The sequence below is a fragment of the Anticarsia gemmatalis genome, chromosome 4 (genome assembly GCF_050436995.1).
Source record: "Anticarsia gemmatalis isolate Benzon Research Colony breed Stoneville strain chromosome 4, ilAntGemm2 primary, whole genome shotgun sequence".
Taxonomy (NCBI): Eukaryota; Metazoa; Arthropoda; class Insecta; order Lepidoptera; family Erebidae; genus Anticarsia; species Anticarsia gemmatalis.
In genome coordinates this window covers 2,606,401-2,621,140 of record NC_134748.1, presented here as the reverse complement: position 1 = coordinate 2,621,140, position 14,740 = coordinate 2,606,401, and the positions used below count along the sequence as shown (strand labels likewise).

Here is a 14,740-nt window from a genome sequence, read left to right as displayed (position 1 = left end):
ATAATGAAAATGAAACAGCGGTCCGTGTCCTAGTTACACACATTTTTATTTTCCTATTTTATACCATGATATAAATTGTAACAAAGGATGGTTATTAGGTATCAGAGCATGAACGTTGAGTTTCGAGGAACTTCAGTCGCGTTAAATACAGCTGTTGTCTTGCAAGCAACACATTTCCAGTCACAGTATAAAATAATTAAAAAATCACAATGACAAAATATATCCAGTCCCGAATACAGTATCAGTATTCATCTCTCTGTTGTATGTCGCAAGCATCTGAATCTCACAGCACCAGTTCCGACACAACGAAATCACACAATTTTATAAAAATTATATCCACGACGGTATCACCAAACATTCATATACGCGCGACATACACTTTAGCTAAAATCATTACAACGCTAAGTTCTATAGTACTAGGGTTAAGACATACATTATACATTATCTAGACAATAAAATAACTTACATCTATAACTGTTTACATACTAAACGGAATATTTTAGAAAAGTTGGAGATGTCAGACTGGAGCGGAGGCCAATGTGCCCGAGTTTTGGCACTTCACAAAGGTTATATAGCAGTCAAATTATTACAACAAATTATTAGAAAATCATATGTTCGTTCCGATGCAACTTTGATATGTGTTGTGTGATGAGTAAACATACATCAAATCTATAACAGTCACTGCTTCCCTGACGGCGTCCCATAAATATTGTCGAACCACTTCATTTCAACGTATTCATGAAACTTAACGAAACAGAACAATATGCAATGCATATATAACTTCACGAGTTCATTATTATAAAAATAAATAGGATATTAATTATACCAGACCTATTACTCTACGCAATCAAGGTTATAAATATAACTTAGGATTTCATCATAAAACCATATAATTGCACAATATAAAACAAATAAACAATATCCCCTGGATCGTTAGTCGCGAAGTTCTATAAATTTCAAATAATTTGACTATCTAATCCTTAACAAAATGGACCAAGTTGAAAAACCTATCTAATGCATCTTTTCCCCGTTTTCAGTCAAATAAGGCTTTTAGTGATCTAATTCGGCCTTCGCTAATAATAAAGAAAATAATCCAAACTAGATTCGATTAATGTTACAATAAATATAATACGTAGTACTTCAAGTACCGGCTGACCACGTTCACTACAATTTGGACCATCCGACACTTCGCCAACATATTTATACATTCACAAAACTATATTTCATTGATTCCTCTGCCAACAAGTGACATCTCACTAGAAGTTAAGCAACTTATTGCGTCGTCGAAATGAGATACTCTTAATTATAATTACAAAGCGTTGGAGTTGTTTGTTCAGGAAACTTTAGTTTGTACTTGTCAATGCTGCCAGTTCTGTCGAATCGCTCCAAGAGTTATACGTACTAACATTACGAACGTCGATTCACTAAATGTATACACAGAACGAGTTTACAACCATTCAGTTATTCACTTGAAGACATACTGGTGGAGGTAGAATGAGTATGAACGTCGTGTTAGAAACAAAACCATTTGATTTCTGTGCAGGATTCTCGGCTTATGATTCGTCTAATCTATTTTATGCTATACTTTTGTTCTAACGTTATGAGTTACCTTAATTTTCAACTCCACTTACAACAAGAGCTACTAGTTAGTTTCATATATCACAATAAATGTTTTTTTTTTTCGAATGAAAAGGATCTTTTATGACTGAGCGGAGTCACTGACAGCAGATAAAACGTTTACGAAATATTGTCTTTATAAATATTAATAATCAACCAATAAAACATGCATGTAATAATACCCTGAAATCAAAAACATTTTTACTAGACAATAATGCGATTTATTACCAAATTCATATCATAATAGGTATCGCAATATTCCAGATATTCTTACACATAAGTAGTAACAGTTGAAGTGTATGAGATCATCGCGATATAGCGGCAAAATTGACTCAAATCACTGGTTAAACCTACGATACACTTTCATTAGTAAACTTATCACTGTATTTATATAACACAGAGCTAGAAACATTAACAGAAATCGTTCAATTCGTAACTAAATCTTTCGTCTTTCTAAAATTATACAATTCAGACCGTCTCAAGCATGTTGACATCACATTAATTGCAACTAAAAATTAATAAGCTGTAACATCGTGCGCCGAGTGCGCTACGTTTGTTAACAGTTCGCGGGGAGTTAGCAGACGTGTCGCACGGGGCGGTGGTGTTCGGATAATAATTATAAGCTTACATTTACGTGAACAGGATGGATTTAGAACAGAATGGTATTGAGTATGATACTGCTGGTTGTTCCTTGGCGGGCGGGCGGCGGCAATCAAATCATGTCGCGTAACGCTTGGTCCAGAGGCGTGCGATGCGATCGTGCTCCTCTCTGTTCTGCAGATACTGTGTTGCGATGCTTCCCACCAGTGGATCCGCTGGAAAACAAGACAATACATATTATTAAAGATGAAAATATTAGCGATGGCATAAGACAAATATAATACTATCTGAAATCAGGTTTGAATCTTAGAAAACTCAACATCTATTTTATAATTCTTCTAAATAAGTATCCTCATAAAGAAAATAAGAAATAAATCGATACGACAATATATAAAAGGTTTGGATATCATCTACTTCTTTCCACAGGTACTCTAAAAATACTATGTAATTCTAAAAAGCCATAACCTAACAAGGAGGAAAGTGTGTGTCGTACAAGTGTTTGTGGGCGCCATAAACTAGTATCGATATAAATAAACGCACCCATAGGATGGAGGCATGAACAAAACAAGCGTGAGGACGAAAGGGCGAGAGGGCTTTGACCTCTCTGAGTATCAAGCTTTAGTATCTGCTGTTAGAAAGTTCTTATCAATAATTATTTTCTCAGTTTGATTAGATAGTACCTTGCTAGTTAGCTGTAAGCTTTCTATATAACCAGACATAGTAACATAAGAATTATACAAATATTGTTTAAGACTTGAACTTGAATCACTTACAACCTATTTCATAAACATTTTAGTCATGAACATGTGTATTTAACTAAAATCTTACTGACATAATTTTGTATTCATATTAAGAGTTTATTATTCTTTCACGTTAATGTCTAGTCCAGTTCTTGAAAGAATGTACAAACTTTGTTTGAACGAGTGAAGCACACAAGGTATAACTTCTTTATTATCCCCATAGGAGATCATAGCCCAACAGTGGGATAGTGATGGGTCAATGCTGAGATATTCTTACCTGGATTACAGTCAGTGAGCAGTGAGCATATTGATAGTAAAACTTTTGATATTGTCAGTGCTGGCGACCAGTTGTCTTTCAGTATATCTAGACATATCACACCCTGGCTGTTGATGTTACAATGATATATCCTAGTCCGGAATGTCACCTGGAACACAATAAAACAACTTGTTAGAAATATTCTTCTTATCTTAATACATTTGATGGATAGATATTATTTTATCATAAAATCAATCATAGATTCGTTGGGAATTGATAAAACAGTGCCACTATTGACACATGGTTTTATCGCTAAATCTTAATGATGATAATCGAAATAGTTTACATATTTTTTCATAAATAAATACATACATAAAATCACGCCTTGTTCCCACAGGGTTTAGAACACCACGCAAAAGGGGGCAGAGACAAACACCACTTGGTATAATCCTAACATACTTCCATGTTTTATTGTGATTATAGTCGGTAATAATGTAGAAAACTCCGATGTTGCTGCCGAACGTGGAACGAATATCAAAAACAATTCAAAATAATCCTAAGTAAAATACTTCTGCCATAAGTATAAGACAAAATTAAAATGGGTTAACAATCTATTTATTGATTTATATCACTTATTAAAACGAAAATATATGGATAACCGCGATCAATTATTTCATCATCAATAGAAAACTTGTTTAAGCTTTCGGAGTAAATCTACGACCTACGTTTAAAATACAAAACAAGAAAATCTATACATTTACTTAACCCTCGAGCAAGAGCTCGGACAAAGGAAACTACGTCGAGGAAAAGGACACTCAGGTAGTTTCCGTGACGTCACGCCTTTCAAGTGGGATGAGATGTTGCTCTTAGGGTTTACGATTACGTACCTACTTTACTTTTACAGATAATTTGAACGCGTATACCTTGACAAAGGATAAATAGCCGAGTACTGCACTACTGTCTCATACAATGGATTGTTTGAAAGAATGTGCTGACAAATAAATGGTTCTTTTGATAACCCTACGCAAATAGTTATGTCGCTTGCATCTGCATGCGACATCGTCTGTGTTTAAAGATTTCCTGTACCCTTAGACAAATCTGAGATACGTAGAATTTTATGATAATCAAGGATAATGTAGCTTTTTCCGTAATTTCAGATAATATGAACACAAGTTTAAAAACCACTTTCAAAGTTTATTAAGTTCAGGATAAATTATCTGCTAGATAAAGAGACAGCAAAATGTATTTACTGACAAAATACCATATGATAAACTATCTAAAATTTATTCAAATATGGTGAAACAGGGTCTAAGGGATTTGAGAAGCGAACATAACTGCAATGTTAAAGAAATTCAAAAGCATAACGTTAAAATGAATCATTGAACAGTACATGAATTAAGCTGACTCGTAACACAAAACACACAGACGCAAGGGGTCTTGTAACCCAAAACCGATTTCTCAGAAACAGTCTTTGTTCCGACAGCGCGCAAAAACTAGGGACCAATAAAAAAAGGTAAGCTTATGTCGAGAATTAAATTGGAAAAGTTTGCATTATTATGGACTTAAGGCCAATTTTATAAATCTTCGACGTCGCTGCAATATTAAGCCCAACGTTGGACAAAAGTTTACTATGATTTTGAGCTAAGATTAGAGGAGAAGATTCGAGATACTTTTGGGAGATCAGTGGCCAATAGGTTTAATATTATTGGCGACGTATACTTTAGAGCTTTCTGTTGCCTCTACAAATAAATTGCAAATAAAATTATGAACGGTTTCCTTCATAATGATTTGACGGGAGAAGACGAGCGACAGTGATTGATGTGTGGACCTGTTCAGTATTTTTAGCAGATTGCCCTCGTCCTATATGTCAGTAACTGTTACAAACGAAGCATGTTATTGTTTTACGTATAAATTGTATATTGCAGAAATAATTTGTACAATAATCGACTAACAAGTTGTGAGGCCCATGACGGTTGCGCAAAACTGATTGATCGGCAAGGTCGGCGAAAATAAACATAAATAACAATGAAAACGAAATAAATGCAAAGTCAGCGCTTAATTTAAACTAACATCGGCATTTATTGGATTATGAGTAACTGATTAAACTGGAAATGTCGTGTAAATTTCGTCAAAAGGTAACTATTTTTCACGAATAAAACATCGCTAAAGGACATTAAATCCTCATTTCCCTACCTGCATTACTTCCTTAATCATTACTAATCGTAGGTTCAAAACACAGATACCATCTTCCGAATAAGCCGATTCACTTTTGTAATGAACAAGCTTTAGAACCCAAAATAAATCCTAGCGAACTCATTCCAAACAATCGATAAACCTACTCAGAAATCGCTTAAAGTTCGATAAACCGTTAACAAAAAAAGAACAACAAAACTACACGGACCTTTCTGAGAAAAACGGCTGGAGATGCAAAAACGTCTACCTATTAGGCGAAACACATACGTAGAGGGTATCACGGCTTGCGAAAATATACGCGACCATTGTATAGTGCAAGGTTTCATTAACTTGAAAGATTAATGACTTGGGATTTATTTGGCAGGTAACAAAGCTTAATGACTTGCCCCATATTATGTGGAAATAACTAGCAGAATAAACAGTCTGTCTGGTTACACTTTAATGGTCAAAATATTGGACCGATTTAGATTAAATTTGTATGAAAATAATAGAATATATCCCTGTGAAGGAATACAGATGTCTAAATAGACACGTAAAAACTGAGTATTGATGGACATCACAATATATATAAAAACCACTCTATGTTGAAAATAGATTGAGGTTAATACTACATGATGTTAGTATCTATATTTCTCATGAAAACAGGTCATTATGAATGGACAGAAATAAAATTTGTACATATTTCCACAAAGTGATGGTTGCCTAGTCATTGAAAACAAGAAACGCATCACCGCTACTACTTGTAAACAAACAAAAACATGTGTCATAAAACTTGTCACTTGTCCAATATTAATGCACTGATAAATTGATTACTTATTAATCACCTGCTTGAAAGTAACATAACAAATTTAGCCTCAATTCTGTGTTTAATATAGATTGTTACATATTACATGTGTGAACTAAAAATAGCTAAGTAAATATTTGCAATAGTTTGCAGACTATAAAATACTATAAAAGAATTGTTTGCCATAGGTACACAGTTTAACAACATATATTTTCTAGAATGCTGCAAGGTGGTAGATGACAAACTGCATAATTATCACCTGTTTAGGTTAATATCTAATGGTTCATAATAGAAGTCATAATAAAATAATTTACCTTAGGAGGTTTAAATGGATATTCTGGTGAGAAGTGTATGTCAAGGAAGAACACGCCACCCTCGTATACAGATCCAGGTGGTCCTAGGATGGTGGACACCCACTCATACAAGTTATCCCCCTTAGGTCCTGCACTACAGTTTGGCGGGGGATCTAATGTAATTTCTGCAAGCTCCTTCTGAATCCTCTTTGCTGAAGTACCCAGTGCCTTGGACATCTTGGGATTTGGTTTAGTCTCCTTCACTTCCGGCTTGTTCTCTGCTATAGCTCCACTAGAGCCTGCTCCACCTCTGCCGCGTCCCGTGCCACTCCCTGATGAACCAGATGCACCGGACATTATCTAAAAGCACCAAACGTCTTATTCCGCTTAACCAGATAGCGATAGGTTAATAAGCTAGTTAGCTCATGTGGTGTGAGATGGACATGAATTTGTTAAATTAATGATTATTAAGATTTGCATGCTCGCGTAATGACCAATGATTTTAGCATTTTTCTTAAAGGTATATATATTCTTGGAATTTTGCTTCCCAAAATAAACAGGTTTGATGACACAACATTGTTATGTACAAAAAAACATTGAAAGTGCAATGACATTATGAGTGTAATGTGTATGAATGATCACACTGTTGGATGACCTATAGCTATGGTATTCACTATTACTAGTAACTAGAGTTAAACCATTATAATCAAAAACACAAAAGATGAACATACTTTTTTTATTTCAAGCATGAACATAATCACAAGAACAAAGACTTGACTGAACTGAATACTAGAGAAACCAAATTTTATAATTGAAATAAACAGATAATATAATACGCCACTCACATTTACAAAACGATACAAATCAACTCAACAGTGAAAGAATGTAATGGTAAAAGATTTATTTGTACCTTACGAATAACAGTCGGCCATCTTGTGGGCTGGCGTTATCCGATAATTTACAATTTTTCGGTTCACCAGTGACCCAATTCAATGGAAAAGATATCTCCCGATACGCGACTGATAGAATACTAAGAAATTCATCCACAACATGTACAAATTTTGTGCAATGCTATCAATGGAAACTCCGTGTTAGATGCTCCGCACTGCAAAGCGTAAATAGGCAGCCTGTTACTTTCCGCACATTGACCGCTCTGTAATTAGAGCTACTTTAATGATTATACCTTATTCTATGTAAGAACTTGAGTTTGCTGTATTCCGGCAAGGTTTTCAGAACTTGAATCCACTTCTACCACATTTCACCCATTTGTCCGTCACCCTCACCAACACAAACAACCGACCACTGAAATTCACGGAATGCACACAAGCTCAAGTATAAAATAAATACAATTAAATATGGTATTTTCTATGCTTATATACTTACAGATGGACAATAAAAACTAATTAAACTAGTTTGCTTAAAAAAATAAGCAATATTTAGATAAGTAAAACAATGAATCAAGAAAAATTACACGAAGCACAACCACTTTCCGACATTTTTCATCTTTTTATTTTTTTTGCACTAGTGTTACCACCTTTCAATTAAATTACATACCATAGTGAACAGATCAATACAAAATTTACCATGAGCTGTCACTAAAATATTGTTTAATTATAAAAATATTTTGTTTCATATTTTTTCTCTTACTAACTTTTATTGGATGATAATAATTAATAATGAAAGAATAACGTTTGCATTTCGGAATATCACTGTTTTTTTCTAAAATTCTACCATGCGCAATAAAATTTATTTTATGGTAAGTTTTGCTATTAAATGTCACATTTCAGCGTTTCGTTCCAAAAGTTGACACAATACATAGCGTGAAAATCACGTATCTCTCTTTTTCAAATAATTATTCAGATAGCTATCTCTTTTTGGCATCATTTGACATAAACCCGTGAAGTGACTTTCTGAGTCTTGTGTTTATTTGGCGTTATTTACGTATTTTCATTAAGTCTACAATAAAATTAGTGTATAAATATTAGTATTTATTACTAGTGGCACTCAATTAACCACAAAAATGGGTAAAAGACAGCACCAAAAGGACAAAATGTTAGTTTCTAGTTTCAAGACTATGGGTTCACGTTTCTTGATTTTGTTCGTATCTCTTATTGGTACTTCTCTCATCTCATCAGGTACTTAACGTACACGGAGTGGACAACTTTATATGGCGGTAAAAGATCTGGCACCACGACAGAGGAAGACACCAGTTTCAAGCGCTTACCATACGATCATTGTTGTTTATGCCTTCAACCCTTTGAAGACCCTTACTGTGATTCTGACGGCAATATTTTCGAACTACAGGCTATTATTGAGTTTTTGAAGAAGTTTAAAATCAACCCTGTGACTGGGAAAGTAAGTATCAAAGAATTAATTTTATTGTTGATTTCAGAAATGTCTTTGAAACCTGTCCAAAACATTTGATTTACCATTTTCAGAAACAAGACTTAAAATCATTAACGAAGTTAAAATTCTTCAAAAATGCTGAAGAGGATTACCACTGCCCAGTTTTATTCAAGCCATTTACAAAGAACTCGCACATCGTAGCTATAAAGACAAGTGGCAATGTGTTCTCGTACGAAGCAGTTGAACAGCTCAACATCAAGGGAAAGAACTGGAAGGATCTTATCAATGACACTCCATTTGCCAGAACTGATATTATTACTATACAAGACCCTCAAAACTTGGGCAAGTTTAATATATCAACTTTTCACCATGTGAAGAACAATTTGAGGGTAGAAACTGAAGGTAACTTTTACAATCATATTATTATAATTTATTTATTCTAATTAGAAAGTCTGTTAGACAAGTATTTTAACATTATCTTCTTTTATATCTATGCTGCAGGAGGATATGTATTAATGAATTAGAATTTCTGATTTTTTAACCAAACCTCTCTTTTTCCTTCCAATCTGATCTACACATCTATAGGGGCAGTGTTGCAGCCAACTTTTAGCATTTCATTTAAATTTGCATGGTGTGGAAGATAATAACTGTGATGGTATGCTTAAATATGATATCCTAACCATTAATGTTATTGATTTCAGAGGAGATAGCACTCAGGAAAGATCCTCATGCAAGGCTAAAACATGTGTCAGCTGAAACTAAAGATATCCTTCAGGAACTTGAAAAGGAATATAAGGCTCCTGAGAAAAAGGAAGTCAAGAAAGAGGTATACATTACTCATAGTTCTTATCAATAATATTATTTAGTCCAACTTGCATTTGCCAGTGTGGTAGATTCAGGACCTAAACCCACTCACTTGCACTGTATCTTAGTAAACAATCAATGGATCAAGCAATCTTTATTGGTGTTTGAACTAAGACTTAAGTTAGTAGAGAGTAAGTTTAAGTTTCTATACAAAACTCTATGTTTCGGAGGGCATGTAAAAGTGCAGTTCCAGTTGCTATTATTTTAAATTACCCTTTTTAATCCATGTCCACTGAATTCACACTAAATTTAATGATCCATCTGTGATGATGTGATATCAGTGATATCAGATGTGCTGCAAAATATTTTTAGTGGCTACTAAACATGAATTTAACTATGTTAGTTCAGGATAACCAGTAATGGTACTAATTAGCTATAATTGAAAGGTATTGTGCTATGTTTTCAGGTAGCAGACAAGTTCAATGCAGCTCACTACTCTACTGGGATGGTGGCAGCCAGCTTCACATCCACTGCCATGATGCCAGAGACTGTGCACGAAGCTGCCATCATCTGTGAGGATGAGGTCAAATATGACAGGGTTAAGAAGAAAGGTTTGTCCTCTAACATAACATATTTATGAAGATACCAGCTAGGTCACAAGCATATAGGTGCAATTCCACTTAAGCGGATTGAAGAGGACTGCAAATCAATCAAATAACAGTCCTTGTAATCTCCACTCCATATCAATGAAATCATTGGTTAATTGCGGTCGGCTACACTTCGCTTTGCCGAGCGGGACTTTACTCGATCGCATCCTAATGATGTCACAAACTTGTCCACCACCATATCCCTAGAATCAGGATCCAGTACAATATTACCTTTTAAAACCATTTGTGTTCATGTAACACTTTTTGTAATGCATCCTCTAATATATTTTCACTTATCGACAGGATATGTGAGATTAGTGACAAACCTGGGACCTCTGAACTTCGAGCTGTACTGCGACGTGACTCCAAAAGCGTGCGATAACTTCATAAGACATTGTAACGATGGATACTACAATGGCACCAAGTTTCATAGATCTATTCGGAATTTTATGGTAAGAGAACGACAAATATAAATGATATAAATATAAATTGTTCAATGATGAATATTTTACATTTACTTCACCCGACATTTTGACTTCTCTCCCAGTAAGTTATAAAACGATTATAATTATTTATTTTACATACAGATTTGACTATTTTTTATCAAAATTTATATGTACAATAATTATTAAAAATATAAATTAGACAATTTTATCTACATTTACATTAAAAAAGTCAAGATATACGAATGTTTGTGTCATTATTTTCAGATACAAGGTGGTGATCCAACTGGCACGGGTCTGGGCGGCGAGTCTGTTTGGAAAAAACCTTTCGAAGATGAAGTGAAGCCTAACTTGCACCACACAGGGCGAGGCGTGCTATCCATGGCTAACTCAGGTCCTAATACTAATGGATCACAGTTGTAAGTATTACATACAAAAACATTTTTTTTTAAGATAACTCCCGCACCTAGAATTGCGCCTTTTGTGCCGGGGACTTTTACAACCAGACCCGAAACAGGTATTATTAGTCCTTCGTGCTTTGGAAAAGTCATGCCACTTACATAGTCCTTGACTCCAAATCTAGTTATCATAGCTTGTGTTAGAAAGTCAGGACACTTTCCTATGGGGATTTTAGGAACAAGGCAAAGATGACAAAGACACTTTTCAGATGTTTGTACAATCTACGCTCTTGGCCCCTCTATACAAAATATTGTGCAATAAACTAGAATTAAATTGTCAAATATTATCTAGCCAAATAGTCTAGGCTATTGTTTTGATACTATACATAACTTTCCAGTTTCATAACATTCCGATCGTGTAAGCAACTGGACGGCAAGCACACGATATTCGGCAAGCTGGTCGGCGGTATGGACACGCTCACGGCGATGGAACAGATTGAAGTGGACAATAAGGACCGGCCGATACATGACATTGTTATTGAAGTCGCTCAGGTGTTCGTTGATCCTTTCGCTGAGGCTGAAGAGGAGGTAATATTCAGTTATTATTTCGTTACATGATTCTGGAGTTCTTTAGTTTTCACTACTATTTATTGTAAATATTTCTGTAGTTGTAGCGTGATACCTATAAGATATGAGAGTGATGAGCGTGGGTGTGGTTTATCATACAGAAAAAGTAATTTTCTAAATTGACCTGTCTTTTTATTGAGATTAGTGTGACCACGACAGCACAGGAACAGTAAAACATGATACACCTTTTCATTTTTGTTTACTTAGCAATTGTAGATCTTATATGGAGACCAATTTACGAATCAATAAAAAAATTACTATTAAGGTTGAAATTATTATCCCTCATCACCTAAGTTTACGATATTAATAAAACACGTCACAGAGTAGGTATAATTTCTTTAATCATAGTAATTTCTTTTTTACAGCTTATAAAAGAGAGAGCTGAAGAATTGAAAAGGAAAGCGGAATCAGAAGGAGCAAGCGTGAGGCCGAAGAAAGCTAAACAACCACTGAAAGTGTTCAGAGATGGTGTGGGGAAATACCTCAATTTACAAGAGACATCAACAAGTAAACCTCCGGCTAAAACACAAGAAGTTCCCGCCAAAAAACCTAAGAAGGAAGGAGGTTATAGTTTTAAAGGTTTTGATAACTGGTAATAGTTTATAGTTTATTGTGAATAAAAATGAAATTATGATTGTTGGATTTCCGTTCTTACCAACCTCAAGTAGGTAAATAGATTCTACAAATAACATTTTAACAAATGTCATCAGTTATTTGAGTCTGCCACCAAACTGTTGTGAAGATGTAGATATAAAAATTGGTCAATAATTGTAATTGCTTGTACAAACTTTACACTTAAGTTTAAAATAAAAAAACCCAAACCAGCATTCCAATTTTATTTATTACCTTCTAAAATACTGATATCTTAAATAAATCCATAACAATCAATATTAACTACACAATTTGTTAATAAATTCATGAATTAATATCTAAATATAAACTAAAAAAGTGTTAAGTACACAATAATTAAACTATAAAACAATAATTCACCAATGAGGTGTCATGACTATGATTAAAAGTAAATAATTCTACTTTAATAAAATTATGACATATGAGTATAACTAGGTAACACTTTTTTATTGTTCTAAGCTCCATAATATTAGATACACTTTGGAAATATCCATTTTTTTTAAATATAGTTATAAGTGCATTTAATTTTTAAACATGATTCTAGCAGGTGTATTGTTAATATAATAATTTTAAAAGATAAAGTATACTATAAATTGAATCTAAGGTCCAATAAGCCTCTTCTTATGCATTTGGTGTTGCTATTTACAAACCCAAGCTTTTTATTTTGTAAAAGTATGAAAGTGAACACAGGAGTTATTGGAAGAAAGCATTAGTCTACTTTCTTAATTAAATCATGCTGTTGTAATTCCAAACAGCACATTATTTTTAATATCATGGCTGCAAGATCTTCATGGATAGGTGACTAAAGTTTAAAATAAATTGGTATAGAATTCTTGTTTATTTTATCTTCTGACTGCATACTCTGCACCAAAAATCTTTTTCATAAATTACCCACTTCTGCATCATAATATCCAATATTACATTAGTTTAATATCTATATTATTTCTTTTCCTTCATAACATTTTTAAGTGAACAGCATTTGTGTAGCTTGCCAGAATTTGAAGAAAGTTGCAATTTCCCGTAAATTGGCAGTTCCACCTTAGCCATCATGTAATTCTTATTGGCACCATTGATAATAATATTTATATTTCCATCTTCTTCTTGATGAAACATACCAAATGTTAGTCACGACTTGACAATGCAACATAGCATAGAATTGTTATCTATTTAGTTATAGTTTTGTCGCCGCCTAGCAGTCCTCTGCTTGTCAAATCTCATTTCCATTTCCTCTAACACCTTTGGAGTGTATCTAACAACCAGTTTGACGGAACCAACTGCTTGCTTCAACAATTCTACGGCCTTCTCGTGATTCTCACCTTCCACCGATACTCCGTTGACAGATAACAGCTGGTCACCACGTTTAAGTCCTCCATGACGATCGGCAACTCCGCCAGGAATGATTCTTGATATGTAAATGGGCGAGTTTTGCTCCTTACCGCCCATGACGTTGAAGCCTAGACCTTCTTCCGTCTTGGGGAGTTCGACAACCCTCGGATGTGCGTGGCCTTCAGCCGCAGCGAACGCAGCCACTGTGGCTTTAGCAGTAGCCGAAGCTCGTATATCTGCTGAGCCTTGGATGTCGACTGTTTCGTATACATGTTCGTACACTTCACGTACAGCATTTAAAAAGTCACTTTGGAGTACTTTCTGTAGCGCTGCAAGTTTCGTAGCAGGAACTTCGCCACTTTGCTGTAGTTTTTCGAGCAGTTCGATAGCTCGTTTTATATCCCTGGCTAAAGTTAGTTGTTCACCCGAACTACTCATTTTGTTTGAATTATTTAGCTTTCTATAATACCCTAAATTACAGTGATTTGGGCGTATTATAAACACGAAAGCAACTGAGGTGAATCGATACAGTAAGTAATTTGACGTTCAAATACCACGATTCGATTTAGAATCCGGGGTTGTGTATTATGAAACGAATACGAATAAATAAAAACAAGACGCGTTTATAGGCTGCACAGTCCACAAAACAGCTTCTTTAATAAACAAAAGTAGAAAGCCCAGATTACTTTTAAATTTTTATAAATAACACAATAAAAAATTAAGTTTACAATTTTCTTGAGCAAGCATTCAGAACGGAATTTCATTTGACAGTTTGATAAACCTGCTGTTGGCAGAACATTTCTATCGTTTTGAAATTAAAATGTTAATAACGCTGAGACGTTATTATTATTCGAAGCATTAGAACTAAATAAGCACTTGAAATTTAATAGTTATCATTAGTAAAGTCGGAACTGGGTACACGACAATTTTTTTCATGTAAACATAAAATAAATAGCCTTGATCGTTCAGAAATCGATTCAAAATGTTTTGACAAGTTTTCAGTCTCGCCAACATTTTGCCAAAAAATGCTAAATAT

At 34.4% G+C, this 14,740-nt stretch overlaps 3 protein-coding genes across 9 annotated transcripts; 1 reads left to right on the top strand and 2 right to left on the bottom strand.

Annotated features, from left to right (window-relative positions):
• Positions 1 to 21: 21 nt before the first annotated feature.
• Ubc2 (ubiquitin conjugating enzyme 2) lies at positions 22 to 8,027 on the bottom strand. 7 transcript variants are annotated; one of them, XM_076113101.1, is made up of 6 exons: positions 7,867 to 8,027; positions 7,667 to 7,785; positions 7,394 to 7,588; positions 6,505 to 6,843; positions 3,235 to 3,382; positions 22 to 2,432 (listed from the first exon to the last, which is right to left on the bottom strand). In XM_076113101.1, exons 4-6 carry the CDS (start codon positions 6,838 to 6,840, stop codon positions 2,335 to 2,337), a joined length of 582 nt encoding a protein of 193 aa, XP_075969216.1. In that variant the 5' UTR covers positions 6,841 to 6,843; positions 7,394 to 7,588; positions 7,667 to 7,785; positions 7,867 to 8,027; the 3' UTR covers positions 22 to 2,334. The 7 variants fall into 7 exon arrangements, with proteins under 7 accessions (XP_075969216.1, XP_075969221.1, XP_075969215.1 ...); XM_076113106.1 differs by having other exon boundaries at positions 6,505 to 6,815; XM_076113100.1 differs by lacking the exon at positions 7,394 to 7,588.
• A 322-nt stretch (positions 8,028 to 8,349) lies between these two features.
• On the top strand, positions 8,350 to 12,573 carry LOC142972206 (RING-type E3 ubiquitin-protein ligase PPIL2). The gene is made up of 9 exons (XM_076113095.1): positions 8,350 to 8,535; positions 8,619 to 8,838; positions 8,922 to 9,231; positions 9,531 to 9,655; positions 10,100 to 10,244; positions 10,584 to 10,732; positions 10,991 to 11,142; positions 11,520 to 11,709; positions 12,114 to 12,573. Exons 1-9 carry the CDS (start codon positions 8,504 to 8,506, stop codon positions 12,342 to 12,344), a joined length of 1,554 nt encoding a protein of 517 aa, XP_075969210.1. The 5' UTR covers positions 8,350 to 8,503; the 3' UTR covers positions 12,345 to 12,573.
• Positions 12,570 to 14,258, bottom strand: veli (L27 and PDZ_signaling domain-containing protein veli). Its single transcript, XM_076113098.1, has one exon. It carries the CDS (start codon positions 14,140 to 14,142, stop codon positions 13,546 to 13,548), a length of 597 nt encoding a protein of 198 aa, XP_075969213.1. The 5' UTR covers positions 14,143 to 14,258; the 3' UTR covers positions 12,570 to 13,545.
• Between the last annotated feature and the right edge of the window lie 482 nt (positions 14,259 to 14,740).